Source organism: Carassius auratus, chromosome 38 (genome assembly GCF_003368295.1).
Source record: "Carassius auratus strain Wakin chromosome 38, ASM336829v1, whole genome shotgun sequence".
In the NCBI taxonomy this organism is placed as follows: Eukaryota; Metazoa; Chordata; class Actinopteri; order Cypriniformes; family Cyprinidae; genus Carassius; species Carassius auratus.
Window position 1 is genome coordinate 20,487,997 of NC_039280.1, and position 19,179 is coordinate 20,507,175.

General features: G+C 37.5%; 1 protein-coding gene across 3 annotated transcripts in view; it reads right to left on the reverse strand.

Moving 5' to 3' along the window:
• LOC113057332 (NACHT, LRR and PYD domains-containing protein 12-like) overlaps positions 1-18,789 on the reverse strand; it is a 30,783-nt gene extending 11,994 nt beyond the window's left edge. Inside the window, exons 1-9 of one of the 3 annotated variants that reach the window (XM_026224687.1) lie at positions 18,132-18,785; positions 16,282-16,472; positions 16,064-16,177; positions 15,846-15,959; positions 10,772-12,619; positions 7,911-8,084; positions 6,177-6,292; positions 5,843-5,900; positions 1,193-1,366 (exon numbers count right to left, since the gene is read on the reverse strand). In XM_026224687.1, coding sequence (XP_026080472.1) covers positions 1,193-1,366; positions 5,843-5,900; positions 6,177-6,292; positions 7,911-8,084; positions 10,772-12,619; positions 15,846-15,959; positions 16,064-16,177; positions 16,282-16,433 — 2,750 coding nt within the window. In that variant the 5' untranslated portion in view covers positions 16,434-16,472; positions 18,132-18,785. Of the gene's footprint in view, positions 1-1,192; positions 1,367-5,842; positions 6,017-6,118; positions 6,293-7,910; positions 8,085-10,767; positions 12,620-15,845; positions 15,960-16,063; positions 16,178-16,281; positions 16,473-18,131 lie in introns of those variants that run through there. The other 2 variants (XM_026224686.1, XM_026224688.1) reach the window with 2 other exon arrangements.
• Between the last annotated feature and the right edge of the window lie 390 nt (positions 18,790-19,179).

Genomic DNA, 19,179 nt, shown 5'->3' on the forward strand with positions numbered 1-19,179 from the left:
CCAAAACTTCCTGGAAGAAGAGATTTGCATCTCAATCCTGGAATCCAAAACATTAAATGTTATAATCAGGGCAATTTAGGTGCTTTTTTATCATTATTATTTAAAAATAGGCCATACATTTATGTGATAATAAATGGATTCATATGATCACTATATATATATATATATATATATATATATTTATATTGCATTCATTTCACATTTAATATTTACATTTATGTAGAAACAATATAAAGATATTATATTTAATAAAAAATGAAAATTATGGCATCTTTTTTATAACTGAAGGCCAGTATCACTGATACAATACACATCACTATAAAATTGTTTACCCTCCTTATATTTAACTATTGACTATAGTCATTCAACATTACAGTATAATTGAGAGCTATCAATTTTAACATTTATTAGAAAGAAAATACCTTCTAATTTAAGAGAACTTAAAATGATCTTCACTTAAACCCATTAAAATAAATGGCATATACACCTGTGCCTTTCAGCAGAAACATACAGAAATTGAATAAAGTTATCAGAATCTAAATTAAATACAGATTAATCTTTAAAGCTATAAAAGTTATTGATTTCCTCTTTTTTGTTCTTTCTTTGATTAACATGCGTTACAGTAGCTGGGTTATGATGTTATTTGGCTGATATTTCTTTAAAAGCTATTTCTTTCTGACACACATTGTATTTTCTCACAACTCTCTTTACCTTTTTTGGACCCACTTCAGATCTTAAAACTCTACTAATGGGCTGACGTTTAATCAAGTGTATAAGATGAGGGAGTCAGTGCTGGGCTACTCCAGGACAGTTTTGAAAACCATTTCAGGGAGATTTTCTTAAATATGACTTATATATAGCACATTATATGCATACAAAGTTTTACAGCAGATTTAATCACCTTTTTGGTCAATTTTAACTTAACTGACCATGACATTGGATGCTCATAATTTATTTTGTGCTTTGTTATAAAATGACATAGGCTACAATGCACACCAGCACTTTTGTTCATGCAATTCAAGAGCATGTGCTCCGAGCACAGTAGCATTTCTCAAAGTGCTTTCCCTTGTGCTAAAGTGAAGCTGGAGCATGTGTCTGAAACATCTCCAATTTTAATGTGGTCGTAAAGATGACCAAAGAAGAACAGAGAGAGAGAGAGTCTGAAGAGTATAAACAATTCTTTTTGGCATACTTGAGTTTGTCCAGTGTGCACTTTGGATCCTCCAGGTTTTTAGAGAGCAGCTTGACTCCTGAGTCTCCTGGGTGATTGTAGCTCAGATCCAGCTCCTCTAGATGTGAAGGGTTTGAACTCAGAGCTGAAGATACATAACGACAGCCCTTTTCTGTCACCATACAACCTGACAATCTAAAAATACAGAAATAGTCAATATCACAATAGTTTGAAAGATGTCACAAACACACAGTCACAGTGTGGTAACTGTCAGTTTTTATAGGTTTAATCGCCAATGTAAAAAAAAGTGTAGACACCTGATACATTTACACTCCAGTAAAATTTTCAGTAGAAATGTACTGATGAAAAGGAACAAAGTATTTCCACACTAAAAAGCCCGGGTCGAAAACTGAAGAAACCTAATATCACTGTGTCAGTCCAATGCTTTGGAGCGTGTGTTGAGAAATCCCGGCAGCTTTCAATGAAGTACTTATTGAGGCTAAAATTGCTTTAGAGCAATGATGTCATTGGTGATGTCCGAAGACTTGCTTGGCCTGACTGGTTCAGGAAGGGGTTTGAATCTTGTAAATTAACAATCCTCTGGCCTTTTAAACCCAGCCACTTTTTAGTCACTTTTTTAGTTTTAGTTTAGACTAATAATATTGCCCCTCCTGCCTATAATGGTCAAAAACATTATTTATAAACATTTCAAGACAGTACCTGTCACAGTTAAGTTATATAATGTTATGCAATCACCATATACCACTAGAAAATATAATTATATTCATATAAACACACTCACCTGAAGGATTATTAGGAACACGTGTTCAATTTCTCATTAATGCAATTATCTAATCAACCAATCATAGGGGAAATGCTTCAGTGCATTTAGGGGTGTGGTCCTGGTCAAGACAATCTCCTGAACTTCAAACTGAATGTCAGAATGGGAAAGAAAGATGATTTAAACAATTTTGAGCGTGGCATGGTTGTTGGTGCCAGGCGGGCCAGTCTGAGTATTTCACAATCTACTCAGTTACTGGGATTTTCACGCACAACCATTTCTAGGGTTTACAAAGAATGGTGTGAAAAGGGAAAAACATCCACTATGCAGCAGTCCTGTGGGCAAAAATGCCTTGTCGATGCTAGAGGTCAGAGGCGAATGGGCCGATTGATTCAAGCTGATAGAAGAGCAACTTTGACTGAAATAACCACTCTTTACAACCGAGGTATGCAGCAAAGCATTTGTGAAGCCACAACATGCACAACCTTGAGGCAGATAGGCTACAACAGCAGAAGACCCTACCGGGTACCACTCATCTCCACTACAAATAGGAAAAAGAGGTTACAATTTGCACAAGCTCACCAGAATTGGACAGTCCATGTCCATCCCTTAATGACCACCATGTACCCATCCTCTGATGGCTACTTCCAGCAGGATAATGCACCATGTCATAAAGCTCAAATCATTTCGAATTGGTTTCTTGAACATGACAATGAGTTCAATGTACTAAAATGGCCCCACAGTTACCCGATCTCAACCCAATAGAGCATCTTTGGGATGTGGTGGAACAGGAGCTTCGTGCCCTAGATGTGCATCCCACAAATTTCCATCAACTGCAAGATGCTATCCTAACAATATGGGCAAACATTTCTAAAGAATTTTTTCTTGTTGAATCAATGCCACGTAGAATTAAGGCAGTTCTGAATGCGACAGGGGGTCAAACACAGTATTAGTATGGTGTTCCTAATAATCTTTTAGGTGAGTGTATTTTACTTTTAATCTTCAAAACAATTTTATAAACTGTCATTTTAAAGTGGTCACATGATCTGATTTAAATTTTTACTTTCTCTTTGAAATGTTACAAGCTCTTGGTGCATAAAGATGATCTGAGAAACTGTAAAGGGACGTGAATTCTGGAATGTGAATATTAATTATTGATTTTTTTTATTAGGAAAAGGTGTGTTAAATATTTTCAATTGAAATATTCACAGCTTAAACGAACAACTATGTTAAATTTCAGGACCTAAAAATGCAAGCCCTGGAAATACAAGACATTAAAATGCAAGTACTCTTAATGCAATGCATATTTTTTTTCAGTTGGTCCTTTTCAGCATGCTTTTTTGTTTCAAAGACATATGCCATTATTTTACTTCCATAATAAGTACCAAACTTTAATCTGTGAATTTGGCAACCTACTGGCCGTCATTAATATTGGTTCACTTCTTCGATTTGGTACGATTGCATTCACATCAGCAGCGAACCATACCAGAGTTCAAATGAACAGTACCCCAGACCACCATTTTTAAGCGGACTCGGGTACGGTTCGCAGGTGCGCACCCGAGTTCAGATGACAGTGTTCACATCATCCAAACGAACCAAACTCTGACATCAATCGAACCCGGGTGTGCACCAAAAGTGTTTGTTTTTAAAGCACCCTAAAACTGTGAAACAAACCGAACTGTATACAAGACTGAACTGAATGCCATCTTTGTCATATAATATTATTTGAAGTTTCTTTTGAGGTTTTACAATAAAGCTTTGAATGTTTGTTGTCATATTTTAGGATGCCATCACCCTAAAAAATAAAGTATTTTATAATACTTTATATTAATATTTTAATATTTAATATTTTTATTTAATATTTTACAGTATTTTAACTTTGTAAGAGCAATGTAGACTGCTCTCGAATGTGCATGTCTTGCTTTTTGTCCGGCAAGCGGGAGATCAAAAGTTTTTCACTGCAATATATGTAAAGATGTCTAAGTCATAACAATAACATAATTTCATATATTCATTATATTTTGACGAGCGTCCCGATTCCACATCAGCATCGCCCTGGTAATTCACGAGGAGCACCTGCTTGAAGCTCATCACGGGCTGTTCACCTGCACCTGCATCTCATCAGCCAGGCCTCATATAAACAGCATGCACTCAGGAAAAGGGTGAGAAGCCTCTCCACAAGCTACCCCACTGATACGTCTCTCTCACCTTCCTTCCAGAAAGCAGCCTGTGACCGGAAGACACTGCCACGATCACTCCACCAAGTCACCTGCACCTGGACCAGAGGGAGAGCACCCTTGCATGCCAAATCACCCCCATCACCCCCGCAACCCTTAACTTTATAATAAAATCCACCCTCCGGGGCTTTACACTTGAGTTTGCTTTTGTGTATTCCTTCCACCCCGCCAAACTGGTGGAGAATGTGGGCAGAACTGTGGAAGGAATACAAATCTGTGATTGCCCAGCAATTCACACTCCTTGTTTTTTTTCCTTGTCTTTTCTCTGCCAGGCGGCTGCTGCGCCACGAACCTCCAGGATGGAAGAAAGCCTCCAGCATCTAATGGAGGTCAGCATCTGCCAGCAACAGATCACAGAACACCTAGTCGCTCGAGTGGACCAGACCGAGCGGGAACTCGGCGAGCTGTGGGCGGCGCCCGCTCAACGTATTCCACTGCCCGACCCGCTAGTGAAAGTGTCCCAGCTATTGCCCAAGATGACCACTGATGGCGATTATATAGAGTCCTATCTCCAGATGTTCGAAACCACAGCCGGCCAGGAGGGCTGGGAGAGCGACGACTGGCTCAGCAGGCCTTCTTCACCCTGCCGATGGAAGTGGCAAACGATTATGGCGAGCTGAAAAAGGAAATCCTGTCCCGACTGGGGCTCTCCTCGGTTTTGCGCTGCCCAGCACTTCCACGAATGGGACTATAAACTTCGTCTCCCAGCCTGAGCCTAGGCGGCTGAACTGTCCCGCCTTGCGTGGCATTGGTTGCTCACCAGACAGCCCACGGCTGCCCAAGTTGTAGATCGCATTGTCGTGGACTGATTCCTCCGGGCCCTTCTCCAGACTCACCGGCAAGTGGTTGGGATGTGAAACCCTACCACTATAACCGAGCTCAACAAGGTGGTGAAACTGGTGGATGCTGCCCAACAGCAGCATACTTTGTTGGATCAGCAGCTATGCTAATGATGTCTCTTTTTTTGTCTTTTTTGTAAAGTTGCTTTGTAACGATTTATTTTGTTAAAAGCGCTATACAAATAAACTTGAATTGAACAACGGGACACCGGGGAGCAGTCGAGGCCGGAACGGCCAACTCCAACGCAGATGGCCTTTCCCGGATCTGGTCAGCTTATGCAGGTCATTTCAAAATCAGGCTGAATGCCTGGACCACGTGTGAGTTATGATGTAAAAAAATTGTCCCAAAGCCTGGCACTAGAGTCTTAAATAAGTTGAGCTCCATCAGGCTTGGGCTGAAATGCAGGAATTAACACCAATCATAATAAGCATGAGCACCATTAGATTGTCTGTGGCATCAGTGTTGCAACAATATACAGAGATATTTTCAATGTTACTCAGAAAACAGGACACAGGTCTAACTCATCTGAAGTACTCCTGCTTAATATTACACTGTTATACAAAAAAATATATTCTATCTCTTGTGCTAGCTACTGTGCAAAGACCATCATGAAAGTATGCTGATATTCTAAAAGATTTGCAGATTCCCCTCAGACCTGCTGGATAATGTTGATAAGGCACTAATGGTCAGAGACTTTAACATTCACACTAATATTACAAATTATGCATTAGGACTTGCATTTACAGACTTAAACTCTTTTGTGGTCAACCAAAACATCACAGTACGATTCACTGTATAACCCCTTTAGATTACCTCAGTATCTTCAGCTGACAGTTTGGACTCTTCAGTCCATCAGAAAGAAGCTTCACTCCTGAATTGTGCAGGTCATTGTTACTCAGATCCAGCTCTCTCAGACAGGAAGTAGAGGACGGTAAAACTGATGACAAACTCTCACAAGACTGAGCACTGAGACTACATATGGAACATCTGAACAAGAAAAACCCAAAGTCATTGCATACAGAATAAATCTTAGCAATGCAATTTTAATTTAATGAATAAATAAATCAGCCAAAGTGTTTGAATTCAGACTTTAGTATCTTCAGCTGACAGTTTGGGCTCTTCAGCCCATCAGAAAGAAGCTTCAATCCTGAATTGTGCAGGTCATTGTTACTCAGGTCCAGCTCTCTCAGACGGGAGGTTGAGGATTGTAATACTGATGACAAACTCTCACAAGACTGAGCCGTGAGATTACACCCAGGTAGCCTGTGCAGAGAGAGAGAGAAAAAATAAATCAATAAATAAACAGTGATATTAACCAGCAGTCCACGTTATATTTGAAAGAAGGATTTTGTTTGTCTGCTCGTTTCTAACAAGGAAGGTTTTAGGCTGGGCCACTGCCATCTAGGAGACCCAGTGATCCACTTTTCCTGAGAATGGCCGAGATGCTGGTGCTCCTGTTCCTTCGACAGGGTGAGAGCACTGCTGAGGCATTTGCTCTCCATTTTTGCACATTAGTGGCTTGGCTCAAACCATCTGGGTTGAGGATACCTTGTAACAGCTCTTCCACATGGGCTAAATTGAGAACTTCTGTCAGAATTGGCTTTTCGTGATGAAGAAAAGGATTTGAATAAATTCAATGCAGCTTAGTCATGCACCTCTCCTACCTGAGGAGAGAGATACTGTGGCCAACCCGATCATGTGAAGGCCACTTGCCAAGTACAGCCCAACCAAGATTATCCATTTTAGGTAAGTGCATGTTAATTAATGTCTTACTCATGTTCTTGTATGGAATTACCTGTTCAATTGACTGTGTCTGAGAAAATAATTTGTACTACTGCTATGTTTGACTCTGGAGCTGCAGGCAATCTCACTGATACTGAGCAGTATGATATACTAGTGACTTCCTGTGCATGTCTTTTTTCAGTTGCTGCATTAGAGGAGCACCTCTGGGTTTGTGCTATGTCCATAATTTTTCTCAATTTTCGTACTCATATTATTCTTATTGTATTTTTCTAGCGCTCAAATAGATCACTTATATTATGTTTAAGTTTCTGTCTAGTGTTTATAATTGAAAAAATATGCAGTGGTATGTTTAATGACTAAATAGTTTGTAGAAGCCTTCAATACAGTTGGTAAATATATCTTTATATTTGGGGCGGTGGGGGAGACTAGACAGTCTCAAAAAATGTTTTCAGGAATCAAATTTTTTATGATATCTTCTTCAGAATTGAAATATAAACTCATAAGACGTGACTTTCAACCCATTACTTTTCTAGATTGCTCTAGGACTGATTTCATGTATTTTTATATCAAATAAAGAAAAATCAGTGTGGTAAAAAAAAAAATTCTAAGGCACTTTAGTGTCAATAACTTAATATTTTTGAGCATTATCAAATCTGGGTGATAAAAGGTAAAGCCCAAAGGGTCTTCTTTCCAAAGACACCAATTTTTTTGTGTTACACAACACAGAAGTAAGGAACTGTTACGATTTTAAGTTAGGTAGGGCACTTTCAGCTGTGAGTCCCATAATGGGGGGTGCTGGCTTATAGGTAAAATTTATTCAATCTGTCAATCATTGCAATTATGAGAGTGAGTCATGCTTTTATATGCAAATGTCACTCCAAAAACTTTCCAGCATGTGGCCGCTTCTCTTCTTAGCAGCATGAAAATGTCATATTTAGCAGGACACCTGGGGACCCTGATTTTTGTACAGATGATTACTTTCTCATAAGGTGTTATTGAAGAAACACTGCTTTTGTCCTCCAAGAAAATACCACTGATAGATTCATACTACAATATAGAGTTCATCTGCTAGTCATATTAATAAAACAGCTATTCATACAACATATTTATACATAATAAATAAAAATGAAAGTCAAACCTTAGTATCTCCAGCTGACAATTTCGACTCTTCAGTCCATAAGAAAGCAGCTTCACTCCTGAATCCTTTAGGCCATTTATACAAAGGTCCAGCTCATTCAGATGAGAGTTTGGTGATTGGAGAGCTGAACATACAGTTTCACAGTGCTGATCAAAAGGGCAACATCCAGCAAGTCTATAACAGAACATGACAGTGCAGTGAGGAGGAGATGGATGGTTAATGTCATTTTTTCTGTATTCTGTGTCTGACAAAATGTATTTTATTGATCACATATTTAATATCCTGGTTGACATGAAGGTCTCTGAACACATGTCATGATGGTTTCAGTGGCATTCTGTAAATCCTAATGTAAGGACATTAGGTGGAGTCTAAACATGAAAAATGAAAATCCCCATTGTAAAATTAACACTGCTCTGTATTTATAATGTAGCCACAAGCAGTGTTAAGAATAACACTGAGGCATAATTATAAATTAAGATCAATGTTGACATTTTCAATAATGTTTTTTTTCTGATCATTTGTGCATTGATAAGAAGCACATCATGTCTGTGTCCAATATTCAGTCAAACAGTGCTTTAAAGGGGACCCATCATGCCATTTTCACAAGGTGTAAAATAAGTCTTTGATGTACCCAGAGTGTATATGTGAAGTTTTAACTTAAAATATCTTACAGATAATTTTTATAGCTTGTTTAAATTGCCACTTTTAGGCTACAAGCCTTTCCCTTTAAATGCAAATTAGCTGGTGCTCCGGGGAAGAGGGCGGAGCTTTAAGAGCTCAAGCTCTGGCAATACTAGCCTTTGCAAATAAACACTACTTGCTGAAATCACATTAGTAGCAATGCTGAAAACTGGTCATAGGGAGCCACTGCTTATTATTTATGGGGATTAAAAGTCATTTTACGGGGTGGTTGTGTACACACTGCCTACACACATTTATGTCCAAACAACATGTGAAAGTGAAAATTGCAAAATAGGTCCCCTTTAAGTTTTGTGTAGTTTGATGATTTATTCAAAGTAAATCAAAGTTAGGGTGAGGCATTTCTTCACTGTAAATATGTTCTATTAAAGACAATCCAGCCGTTATGTATTTACATAGTAACAGGATGAACAGAGATTGCCTGTTAAAGATGCAATGACACATTTTGCTCAAGTATTCTTCAGTGGGTATTGAGACTCACCTTCACATCAACATTCCCAAACAACACTTGCAGATCAAGTCTCACGTCACAAATCAAACTAGCTGTGTCAGCAGGAAACACTCAATTTGAGTTTAATGTTCATGGTGATAAAATGTATAAAATGTGTACAATTAAATATAATGCTTTATCTTTAATGTTGTGGGCCTATCTTCAGCCAGAGGGAGTGCAGCCCCGAATAGCCTTGCAGCATAATCTTGAAGTATTTTTAAATTCCCAAACACTCTTAGTGGCTTGATACAAATAAAGGTTGAATATTCTGAAATGCATAACTAAAATTAAATGAAACTCTTTGAATACTTGCAGAATACTTACATGAGAACATACATGTGTCTGTAACATGAATCTATAGAAAGCTTGAAATGTCTACTTTTAAATTAACCTATTCAAACTGAAAAAAAATATTCACTCATAAAGTAATCAGTATGAAACCAAAGCGAGGTGCAAACTTTCCTGTCTCAACTCATTATCTGTAATTTGATCACACCCATGCACAGCGCAGCTTAGTCATCCACATGAGCAACATGTAAACACCAACATGTAAACACCAACATTTATATTTACATTTTACATTTACAATTATTCATTTAGCAGACGCTTTTATTCAAAGCGACTTACAAATGAGGACAGTGGAACCCATCAAAAACAACAAAAAATGCAATGATATATAAGTGCTATAACAAGTCTCAGTTAGCTTAACACAGTACACATAGCAAAAGCTTTTAAATAATATAATAAATAAGAAAACAGATAGAATAGAAAAAGAATAGAGCAAGCTAATGTCTTATGCAAAAAAAATTGCATAATAAATTAAAAAAAATAGAATACAAAAAGATTAGAAAGGTAGTTTTTTTTAAGATTAGAATTAGAATAGTGAATGCTAAAGTTTGAGGGTCAAATAAAGATGGAAGAGATGTGTTTTAAGCCGATTCTTGAAGATGGCTAAGGACTCTTTAGGTAAATGATTGCAGAGCCAGTGCTAGTTTTGTAGGCAAACATCAATGCCAGCCAGTGCAAATTAATAAACAGAGGTGTGACGTGTATTCTTTTCGGCTCGTTAAAAATTACAACAAAATATATTTTTTAAGAAAAATAAAAAATCTTATAGATTAGTTTGTCTTAAAGCTGCAGTAGGGAACTTTTGACGCTCTAGCGGTTAATAAACAGAACTGCTTGCATCTTGCGGAAGAACATTGTAACTGGAACTACTTCTCTCTGTTTATGTCTATGAAGAATCAAAAAGGTACTGGGTTACTCCGCCGCGGTACCCCCGAAGCAATCTAAAATAGTCCAAATATAAACACTTATTATAGGTGCACCCTAGTGATTCAGGACAAGCCAAAAACACGGTTTGGAAAATGGATTCATGGTGTACTCGCTTATTATGTTCATTTTTCTAAATTTTGAACACAAACAAAGTTACGGACCACAGCTCTGATTGGTTATTTTTTACCGGGAGCTCATGTCTTTCTGCAAATGGCAATAGGACCACTGGGAGGAGCCAGAGGAGCTTGATTTTTTCACACAGTCTCATATTCTACTGTCAGGACATAATGACAGGTTTAATAAATATGTAAAAAATATTTTTTTACAAAAGTTCCCTACAGCACCTTTAATTGCAGACTTATCTGTCTCTTATGTGATGACATGAATGTATACTCACAAAGCTTTTTTGCAGTTGCTCACAGCTGGTACCAGTCTTCCTCTACCCTCATCTGATGTGTTGTATTTCATGAGGTCCAGCTCATCCAGTGGCTCCTCTGACATCTGAAGCATGTAGGCGATTGTTGAGCAGTTAGCAGGTGTGAGTTCATTCTCTGAGTGATTATCGGATTTTACAAACTCCTGAATCTCTCTGGACAGAGTCTGATCTTTTACCTCCAACAGAGAGAGGAACAGATTGATGGATCTTTCAGTGGAGAGTTTCATGATATAGTCTTTTTTCTTGATCTTGTCTTTAATGTATTGTGTGATTTGTTTGATGTTTTCTGAGCTGTTCTCTGTGTGTGTCAGTAGATCCTGTAAGAGTCTCTGATTGGACTCCAATGAGACGCCCAGCAGGAACCGCAGGAACAGATCCAGACGTCCATTTTCCCTCTTAAGAGCTTCATCTACTGCTGATCTTAGTAGATCATACAAAGAGTTTTCCTGAGAACTGTATCTTTCATAATTAATGTCCTGCAATGGCTCCATGTTCTTTGTCAGATGGCAGTAAAACAGATAAAAAGCAGCAAGAAATTCCTGAATGCTCAGGTGAATGAAGCTGTAGACTTTCCTCTGATGAATCACAGATTCCTCCTTAAAGATCTCACTGCAAATCCCAGAATACACTGAGGCGTCAGTGACGTCTATGCTGCTCTCAATCAGGTCCTCCTCATAGAACATCACATTGCCCTTCATCAGCTGTTTGAAAGCCACTTCAGCAAGTTTCACAATCACTTCTCTGTTTGACGGCAGGAGTTTCTCTGGATCTCTCTCTTCATACTTCTGCTTCCTCATGTTGATCTGAATCAGCAGGAAGTGGATGTACATTTCAGTCAGAGTTTGAGGGATTTCTGCACTCAGATCTTCTTCCAGGAGCTTCTGAAGCACAGTGGATGAGATCCAGCAGAAGACGGGGATGTGGCACATGATGTGGAGGCTTCTTGCTCTTCTGATGTGTGAGATGATTCTGCTGGCTTGATGCTCATCACTGATTCTCTTCCTGAAATATTCCTCCTTCTGAGGCTCAGTGAATCCCTGAATTTCTGTCAGACGGTGGATGTATTTGGAGGGGATCTGATTGGCTGCTGCTGGTCTGGAGGTGATCCAGATGAGAGCAGAGGGAAGCAGCTCTCCTTTCATGAGCTTTGACATCAACACAGCCACTGATGAAGTCTCAGTCACATCACAAACTTTCTGAGCGTCTGAAAACATCAGTGTGATTCTGCTTTCATCCAGACCATCAAAGATGAACACAACTTTACACTCCTCATAAATCTGTGAGTCCAGATCTTGAAGTTCAGGATGAAAGTCCAGCAGAAGTCTGTGAAGACTGTACTGATGATCTCTGATCAAGTTCAGCTCTCGAAATGGAAGCACAAACATGAAATCTACATCCTGATTGGCTTTTCCCTCGGCCCAGTCCAGAATGAACTTCTGCACAGAAACGGTTTTTCCGATTCCAGCGATGCCTTTAGTAAGAACAGTCTTGATCTGCTCTTTCTCCTCAGATCCTGCTTCAGCGGAGGCTTTAAAGATGTCATTGCAGTAGATTGGAGTGTCTTGTGAGTGTTGTGTTCTGGCTGTTTTCTCCATCTGTAAAACCTCATGTTCTTCATTCACTCCTTCTCTCTCTCCCTCTATGATGTAGAGCTGTGTGTAGATGCTGTTCAGGAGGGTTTCATTCTCCTGGAGTTTGATTCCCTCAAATAATCTCTCATACTTGTTCCTCATGCTGGTTTTGTGCTGCTCTTTGACTGTTTGTAGTTCATCATTCAGTGGTTGAGGAGGATGATCAGGCTGATTATTGCTATCCACATAACAGAAACAAGAAGATCAATATAATGAATGAATGAGAAACTTAGCTTAGATAATTTAGAACGGAAACTTCTAAATTATCTAAGCTTACAGAGTGTGTTAAAAATGTAAAAGATTGGATGACCAATAATTTTCTCCAATTAAATTTGGATAAGACAGAGATATTAATTATTGGACCAAAAAACACTACACAGAATCTCGTAGATTACAATCTGCAACTAGACGGATGTACTGTTACTTCCTCTACAGTCAGAAATCTGGGTGTTATATTAGACAGCAATTTGTCTTTTGAAAATCATATTTCCAATGTTACAAAAACTGCATTCTTCCATCTTAGAAACATTGCCAAGCTACGAAACGTTATCTGTTTCTGATGCAGAAAAGCTAGTTCATGCATTTATGACCTCTAGACTGGACTATTGTAATGCACTGCTAGGTGGTTGTCCTGCTTCTTCAATAAACAAGCTACAGGTCGTCCAAAACACAGCAGCTAGAGTCCTTACCAGGTCAAGAAAATATGATCATATTACCCCAATTTTACAGTCTCTGCACTGGCTACCTATTAAGTTCCGTATCAGTTACAAACAGTGTTGTGCTAGTTACTAAGAAATAGTAACTAGTTAAAGTTACTTCATTCAAAAAGTAACTCAATTACTTTGTTGATTACTTACACCAAAAAGTAATGTATTACTGTTAAAAGTAACTTTTTAGTTACTTTTTTAAAGAATGTTCTTTAATGTTTCCATTAATGCCCTTTTATGCGTTTATGGTCTATACAAACACAAAACTGACTTAAACAGAAAGTAATTTTTAAACACTATTTTGATTAAGTCAGACCAGCACAAACTGAATATTGTATATCACAAGGATTTCTGAAATAATATCATATGAGACCATGACCAGCATTTTTGCGTTTGTTTTACATTAACCACCAATAGGATAAGACACCGCTGCCTGTGTTTTATAGTCTAATATGAACGCTAAAAGAAGAAGAAAAATAGGTAAAAAGCGATACAAAACAAATAATGTGCCGGTTATGTTGTCATTTCTTTTCTAACTGAATGTAATGTTATAATAGGCCTAATTAATTAATAATACCAACATTAAAAATGAAGCATGCATCTAACTTTGTTTGGAGCTCAACAAAATAAGTCTTAATGTTAAGAAAGAATAGTACACAAACATTTTCAAAACTGTAAAAGGTTATTTAAAAATAAGGCATTCATGAATTATTTCATGACAAACATTTTTACTGTCTGAAGTGCACTCATTGATTAAGCCACATGAGCAACATGTCAGTCACAATGCCAGGTTTATTTTATAATAATAATCAAGTGCTAAGATTATCAAAAATTTAACTAGATTTTGATGCATATCTTTCTTATTAAATCGTTGTATTAAACCTCGTACACTTCAGACACTTTGCTGTAAACCTATTACACATAACGATATTCATTAAGACTGTATGTTAACACGTAGGAGCTTGCTGTATGAATCCGTGAGTACGGTTTACAAATCCAAGGGAACGGATTGTGAAAGCGTGCACACAAATAATGAATTTGTGGGTACAGATTCTAAAACCGAGTGTACAGTATACAAAATCTAAGTGCACGGATTGGAAATTCGTGGGCACAGTTTGTTAAACCGAGGGAACAGTTTCTGAATTTGTGAGTACGGAATGATTTTTTTTCTCCTACAGGTGACGTGTGGTGCTCCGTATTACATTCGAACCAGAAAGACACAGCTTAAATTTGACTAAAAGGTTTTTGTCTTTATGTTCAACTAAAGTGAAATAATGAGCATATGTCCAATTTGAGAAACTCGTGTTGCTCTCGCCTTGACTCGCCATGACTGCCGCACATACTTGAATAAACGGAAACACGCCCACAGTGCGTCTTCGTGTTTACAGCGGTTGGCATCCACCAATCCTACAATGCATCGCTGCTGCAAACATGTTAGGCTGCACTTCAGGCAAAATTAATTAATTAAAAAAAGTAACAGACAATGTGGTAACATTAACGGAGTTAATTTATTTAAAAAGTAATGTGTTACAGTATTAGTAACTGTCAAAAGTAGCTGCGTTACAGTAACGCGTTATTAGTAATTACATTCTAACTACCCTTCTACCACGCTACAACCCATCACGCTCCCTAAGGTCACAAAACGCTGGACTTTTGGTAGTTCCTAGGATAGCAAAGACCACTAAAGGAGGTAGAGCTTTCTCACATTTGGCTTCCAAACTCTGGAATAGTCTTCATTATAATGTTTGGGGTTCAGACACACTCTCTCTGTTTAAATCCAGAGTAAAAACACATCTCTTTTGCTAAGAATTCAAATAATGTATCTCTTAAATTGTGAGTGTAGTTGTATCTGATCAAATGCACATTCTTATTCTTTAGTTTGGTTTAAACTAATTAATTGTACTTTGTTGGATCAGAGGCTATGCTAATGATGTCTCTATTTGTTTCTATGTAACTAGGATTTACACAAGCTCCAGTCTGGATCCGGAACACCTGAGAAGAGATGATGCTGACCCTCAGAGGACCTCAGATGATGCTAACCCTGAATCAACAACAGAACTAACAATTATTGATACAAGTGTGACTGCATCATATAATAACTGATGTTAATAATGTTCATTGTCTGGCTGACTACGTCTTGTATTGATTTTTCTTAAAAATCCTGTCATATGCACATAAACTGACAGTCACCACTTATAAGCAACTACTAAAAATTGTAGAAACTTAATTATCTGTAAAGTTGCTTTGTAATGATTTGTATCATAAAAAGCACTATACAAATAAACTTAAATTGAATTGAAACTTGAATGAGTAGAGTATGAAAAGAACTAGTAAAGCCATGTGTGTCATTCTCTGGACCAGCTGAGACACAATGAACAGCTTTAATACAGACTCAGACTATTTTTATGCAGAAACTAATCACAGATGGTCAAGAACTATTTTAATTCTTAAAATGAGACTTAGTAAAAATCCTCTATAATCGCTCTATAATGGTACATTTGTGATGATGCTCAAAATATAGTTAAACCGTGTAATGTGCATTCAGTTATGGTGTTGATGGTTAAAGAAGATAGTGATTTCAAATATTGTCTTGCTTTCATTTTACAGCAGCAGTTAAATCAGCTGCATGTCTGCAACCACACAGGCTCAGAGGTCACAGCCTCATCACTAATGTTTAAATATGGTCTGTTATCTCACCTGGGGTTAAAGGGCACTGATTCATCACTGAATTTAGGGTGTTCTGTCATGGATGTATCACTCATCATAGACACACAGCTTGGCTCTGGAGATGCTGCCCTCTTTTTCTCTTTTCTGGTGTTAATGAGAAAGTCACATCAATAATTCAGATTATTTTTCTCTATCACCAATGTTTATCATTCTTTTAATACTGTCTCCAGCAGTAGTTATTGTCTCACCTGGGGTTAAAGGGCACTAATCCTCCACTGAATTTAGGGCGATCTTTCATAGATGTATCACTCATCATAGACACACAGCTTGGCTCTGGAGATGCTGCCCTCTTTTTCTCTTTTCTGGTGATAATGAGAAAATAGCATCAATCATTCAGATTTTTTCTCTGTATTACTAATGTTTATCATTCTTGTAATACTGTTTCCAGTAGTAGTTATTGTCTCACCTGGGGTGAAAGGGCACTGATTCATCACTGAATTTAGGGTGTTCTGTCATGGATGTATCACTCATAGACACACAGCTTGGCTCAGGAGATGCTGCTCTCTGGGACTGAGAGTGATCAACATCCTCCTCCTTTCTCTCCTGATAGAAACTCATTTTACAACTTCTTCTGTGTTTCCATAAAGATTTAATGTTCTGCATTTGGACATACAGGTACACACAACAGTCATCTTTAGACAAACTGAAAAATAACGCATTTTCTTTATTATAAAGTTCTAGTCTACACTGGGGTCCATATTCAGAGCAGTGCTGAATTCAGCTAAACATATGTGTTGCATTAAATGTCTCAAAAAGAGTTGTGAGCTGTTGTGGCCTCACCAAAGGAATATATCTAAAGACATTTCCAGCAAATCCCTAATATGGACAAAGACTATCACTGTAGCTGAATAAAAATAATAGAATTGACTGACAATAAACACATGGATGCAACAATATATGCCCTCACAGGAATATTAGTTTCTCCTGTTCTCAACTTCTGTTTTTGACTGTTTTTGACTATTTAGCTAAGCTAAACGCTGTTTATTGTGTAATCTTGAGCATGCTAACTTTTTTTTGTTACTCCTGTTCTGTTTGTTTGTTTGTTTTCATGACTGTATCCTGATTTGCTCTGCCCGGATTATTATTGAGATTGTTAGCTGCCTTCTCAACCCTGTGCCTGTGTTTGACTATGTATTCTGATCTGTCACCCATAACCGGTTTGTCTGCATACTTCAACTTTGACATATCAGTGTATTTTCTTGGACTGGGCAAAATATATTTTAAATGCTTTTAAATATATGGATCATTCTACAGATTTGGTCCAAAGTCAAGAGATGAAAACTCTTATTTTTTATGTATGCAAATTATATAATATCTAAGGTACACGTTTCTAGAAATTGTGCAGTTAATTCTCTTGTTGTATTTCCAAAAGGTTTTGGAACATTTTTACTCTCCCCAAATTTGTCGCTACTGAAATACAATAATAACATAATTAAAAGGGTTATATGACCTATGAAGATTTTTCTTTCAATTAAATTGTCTAGATATACACTGAACAAAATAAAAAATTCCACACTTTTGTTTTTGCCCCCATTTTTCATGAGCTGAACTCAAAGATACAACACTTTTTCTATGTACACAAAAGGCCTATTTCTCTCAAATATTGTTCACAAATTTGTCTAAATCTGTGTTAGTGAGCACTTCTTTACCAAGATAATCCATCCACCTCACTGGTGTGGCATATAAATATGCTTATTAGACCAAATGATTATTGCATGTTTTTAGACTGTCAAGACAGGTTTTTTTTTTTTTTTTTTGCAAAGTTGGTGACTCAATATGTCAGCTCTACTATTGTCTCTCAATGCTAAAAATTCACTCCAAAAAAATTAAAAAAGCAATAAGTATTTAAGAAAACAAAGTAATAAGGACAATTCAGCTGACAAAATTTTTATGCCACAATTCAGAATGGAACACACACATTAACACTCATTTAGAAACAGTATCAGATCAAAACTGAATGCAGACGCATGAAGCAATCGAGTGATAGTTTAAGAAATACCGCCTGAGAATCACAGACTCACTAATAAAGTAAAATTTCACACTGTAACAATATCAGAACAAACAGTTTTCTGTGATTCAATGACAAAGACACATTTGATCATATTTGATCAACATGAAGAGATTTATATAATTTTTTAAAAAAACGTAACAATGACCTCAGCACAACATTTATGTCTCAGAAACACACAAAGTGACCAATGACACATAAGATGATATTCACACATGAAAACAACTAAAGAAAGATTAAACACTCACCACAAGTTATATTTGTATTTCCTTCTATTTTTCTCCTCTGAACTGTCATGTTGAACCGTAAATCTGAAATCTCTTTCACTTTACAGAACAAGTTAAACTGGTTTTCAAGAAAAAACATGATAATGAAAAGAATGACAGAAACATCAACAGATACACCCTCACACACACACACACACATAAGTGCACGCACACCGCCTCCCCACACACAGACATACAGGTTTCCAGTGTTTTATGGGTTAATTCCATAGGTTTTTATACTGTAAAAACTGTACCTTTTACTCTCCAACCCCACACCTAAACATACCCCTCATTTTTACATTCTCAAATTACATTATGTGATTTTTAAACTTTATAAACCAAAAAATGTTCCTACAAAGTCAAAATCGAAAAGTATTACTATACTTGTGGGGACATTTGTTCCCCCATAACATAGTGAATACCAGGTACACTCGCGCACACACACACACACACACACGCACACACACACACACACACACACACACACACACACACACACACACACACACACACAGATCTGATTTGGGTCACATTTTACTTTAGGATCCAATTCTCACTATTAAATAACCATTAACTATGACTTTTGCCTCAATTAACCCCTTATTTGCTGCTTATTAATAGTTTATAAGGTAGTTGTTAAGTTTAGGGTATTGTTTTTTCTACCTTTATTTATATAGTGCTTTAAACAAAATACATTGCGTCAAAGCACTGAACAACATTCATTTGGAAAACAGTGTGTCAATAATGCAAAATGATAGTTAAAGGCAGTTCATCATTGAATTCAGTGATGTCATCTCTGTTCAGTTAAATAGTGTCTGTTTTTATTTGCAATCAAGTCAACGATATCGCTGTAGATGAAGTGACCCCAACTAAGCAAGCCAGAGGCGACAGCGGCAAGGAACCGAAACTCCATCGGTGACAGAATGGAGAAAAAAACCTTGGGAGAAACCAGGCTCAGTTGGGGGTCAGTTCTCCTCTGACCAGACGAAACCAGTAGTTCAATTCCAGGCTGCAGCAAAGTCAGATATTG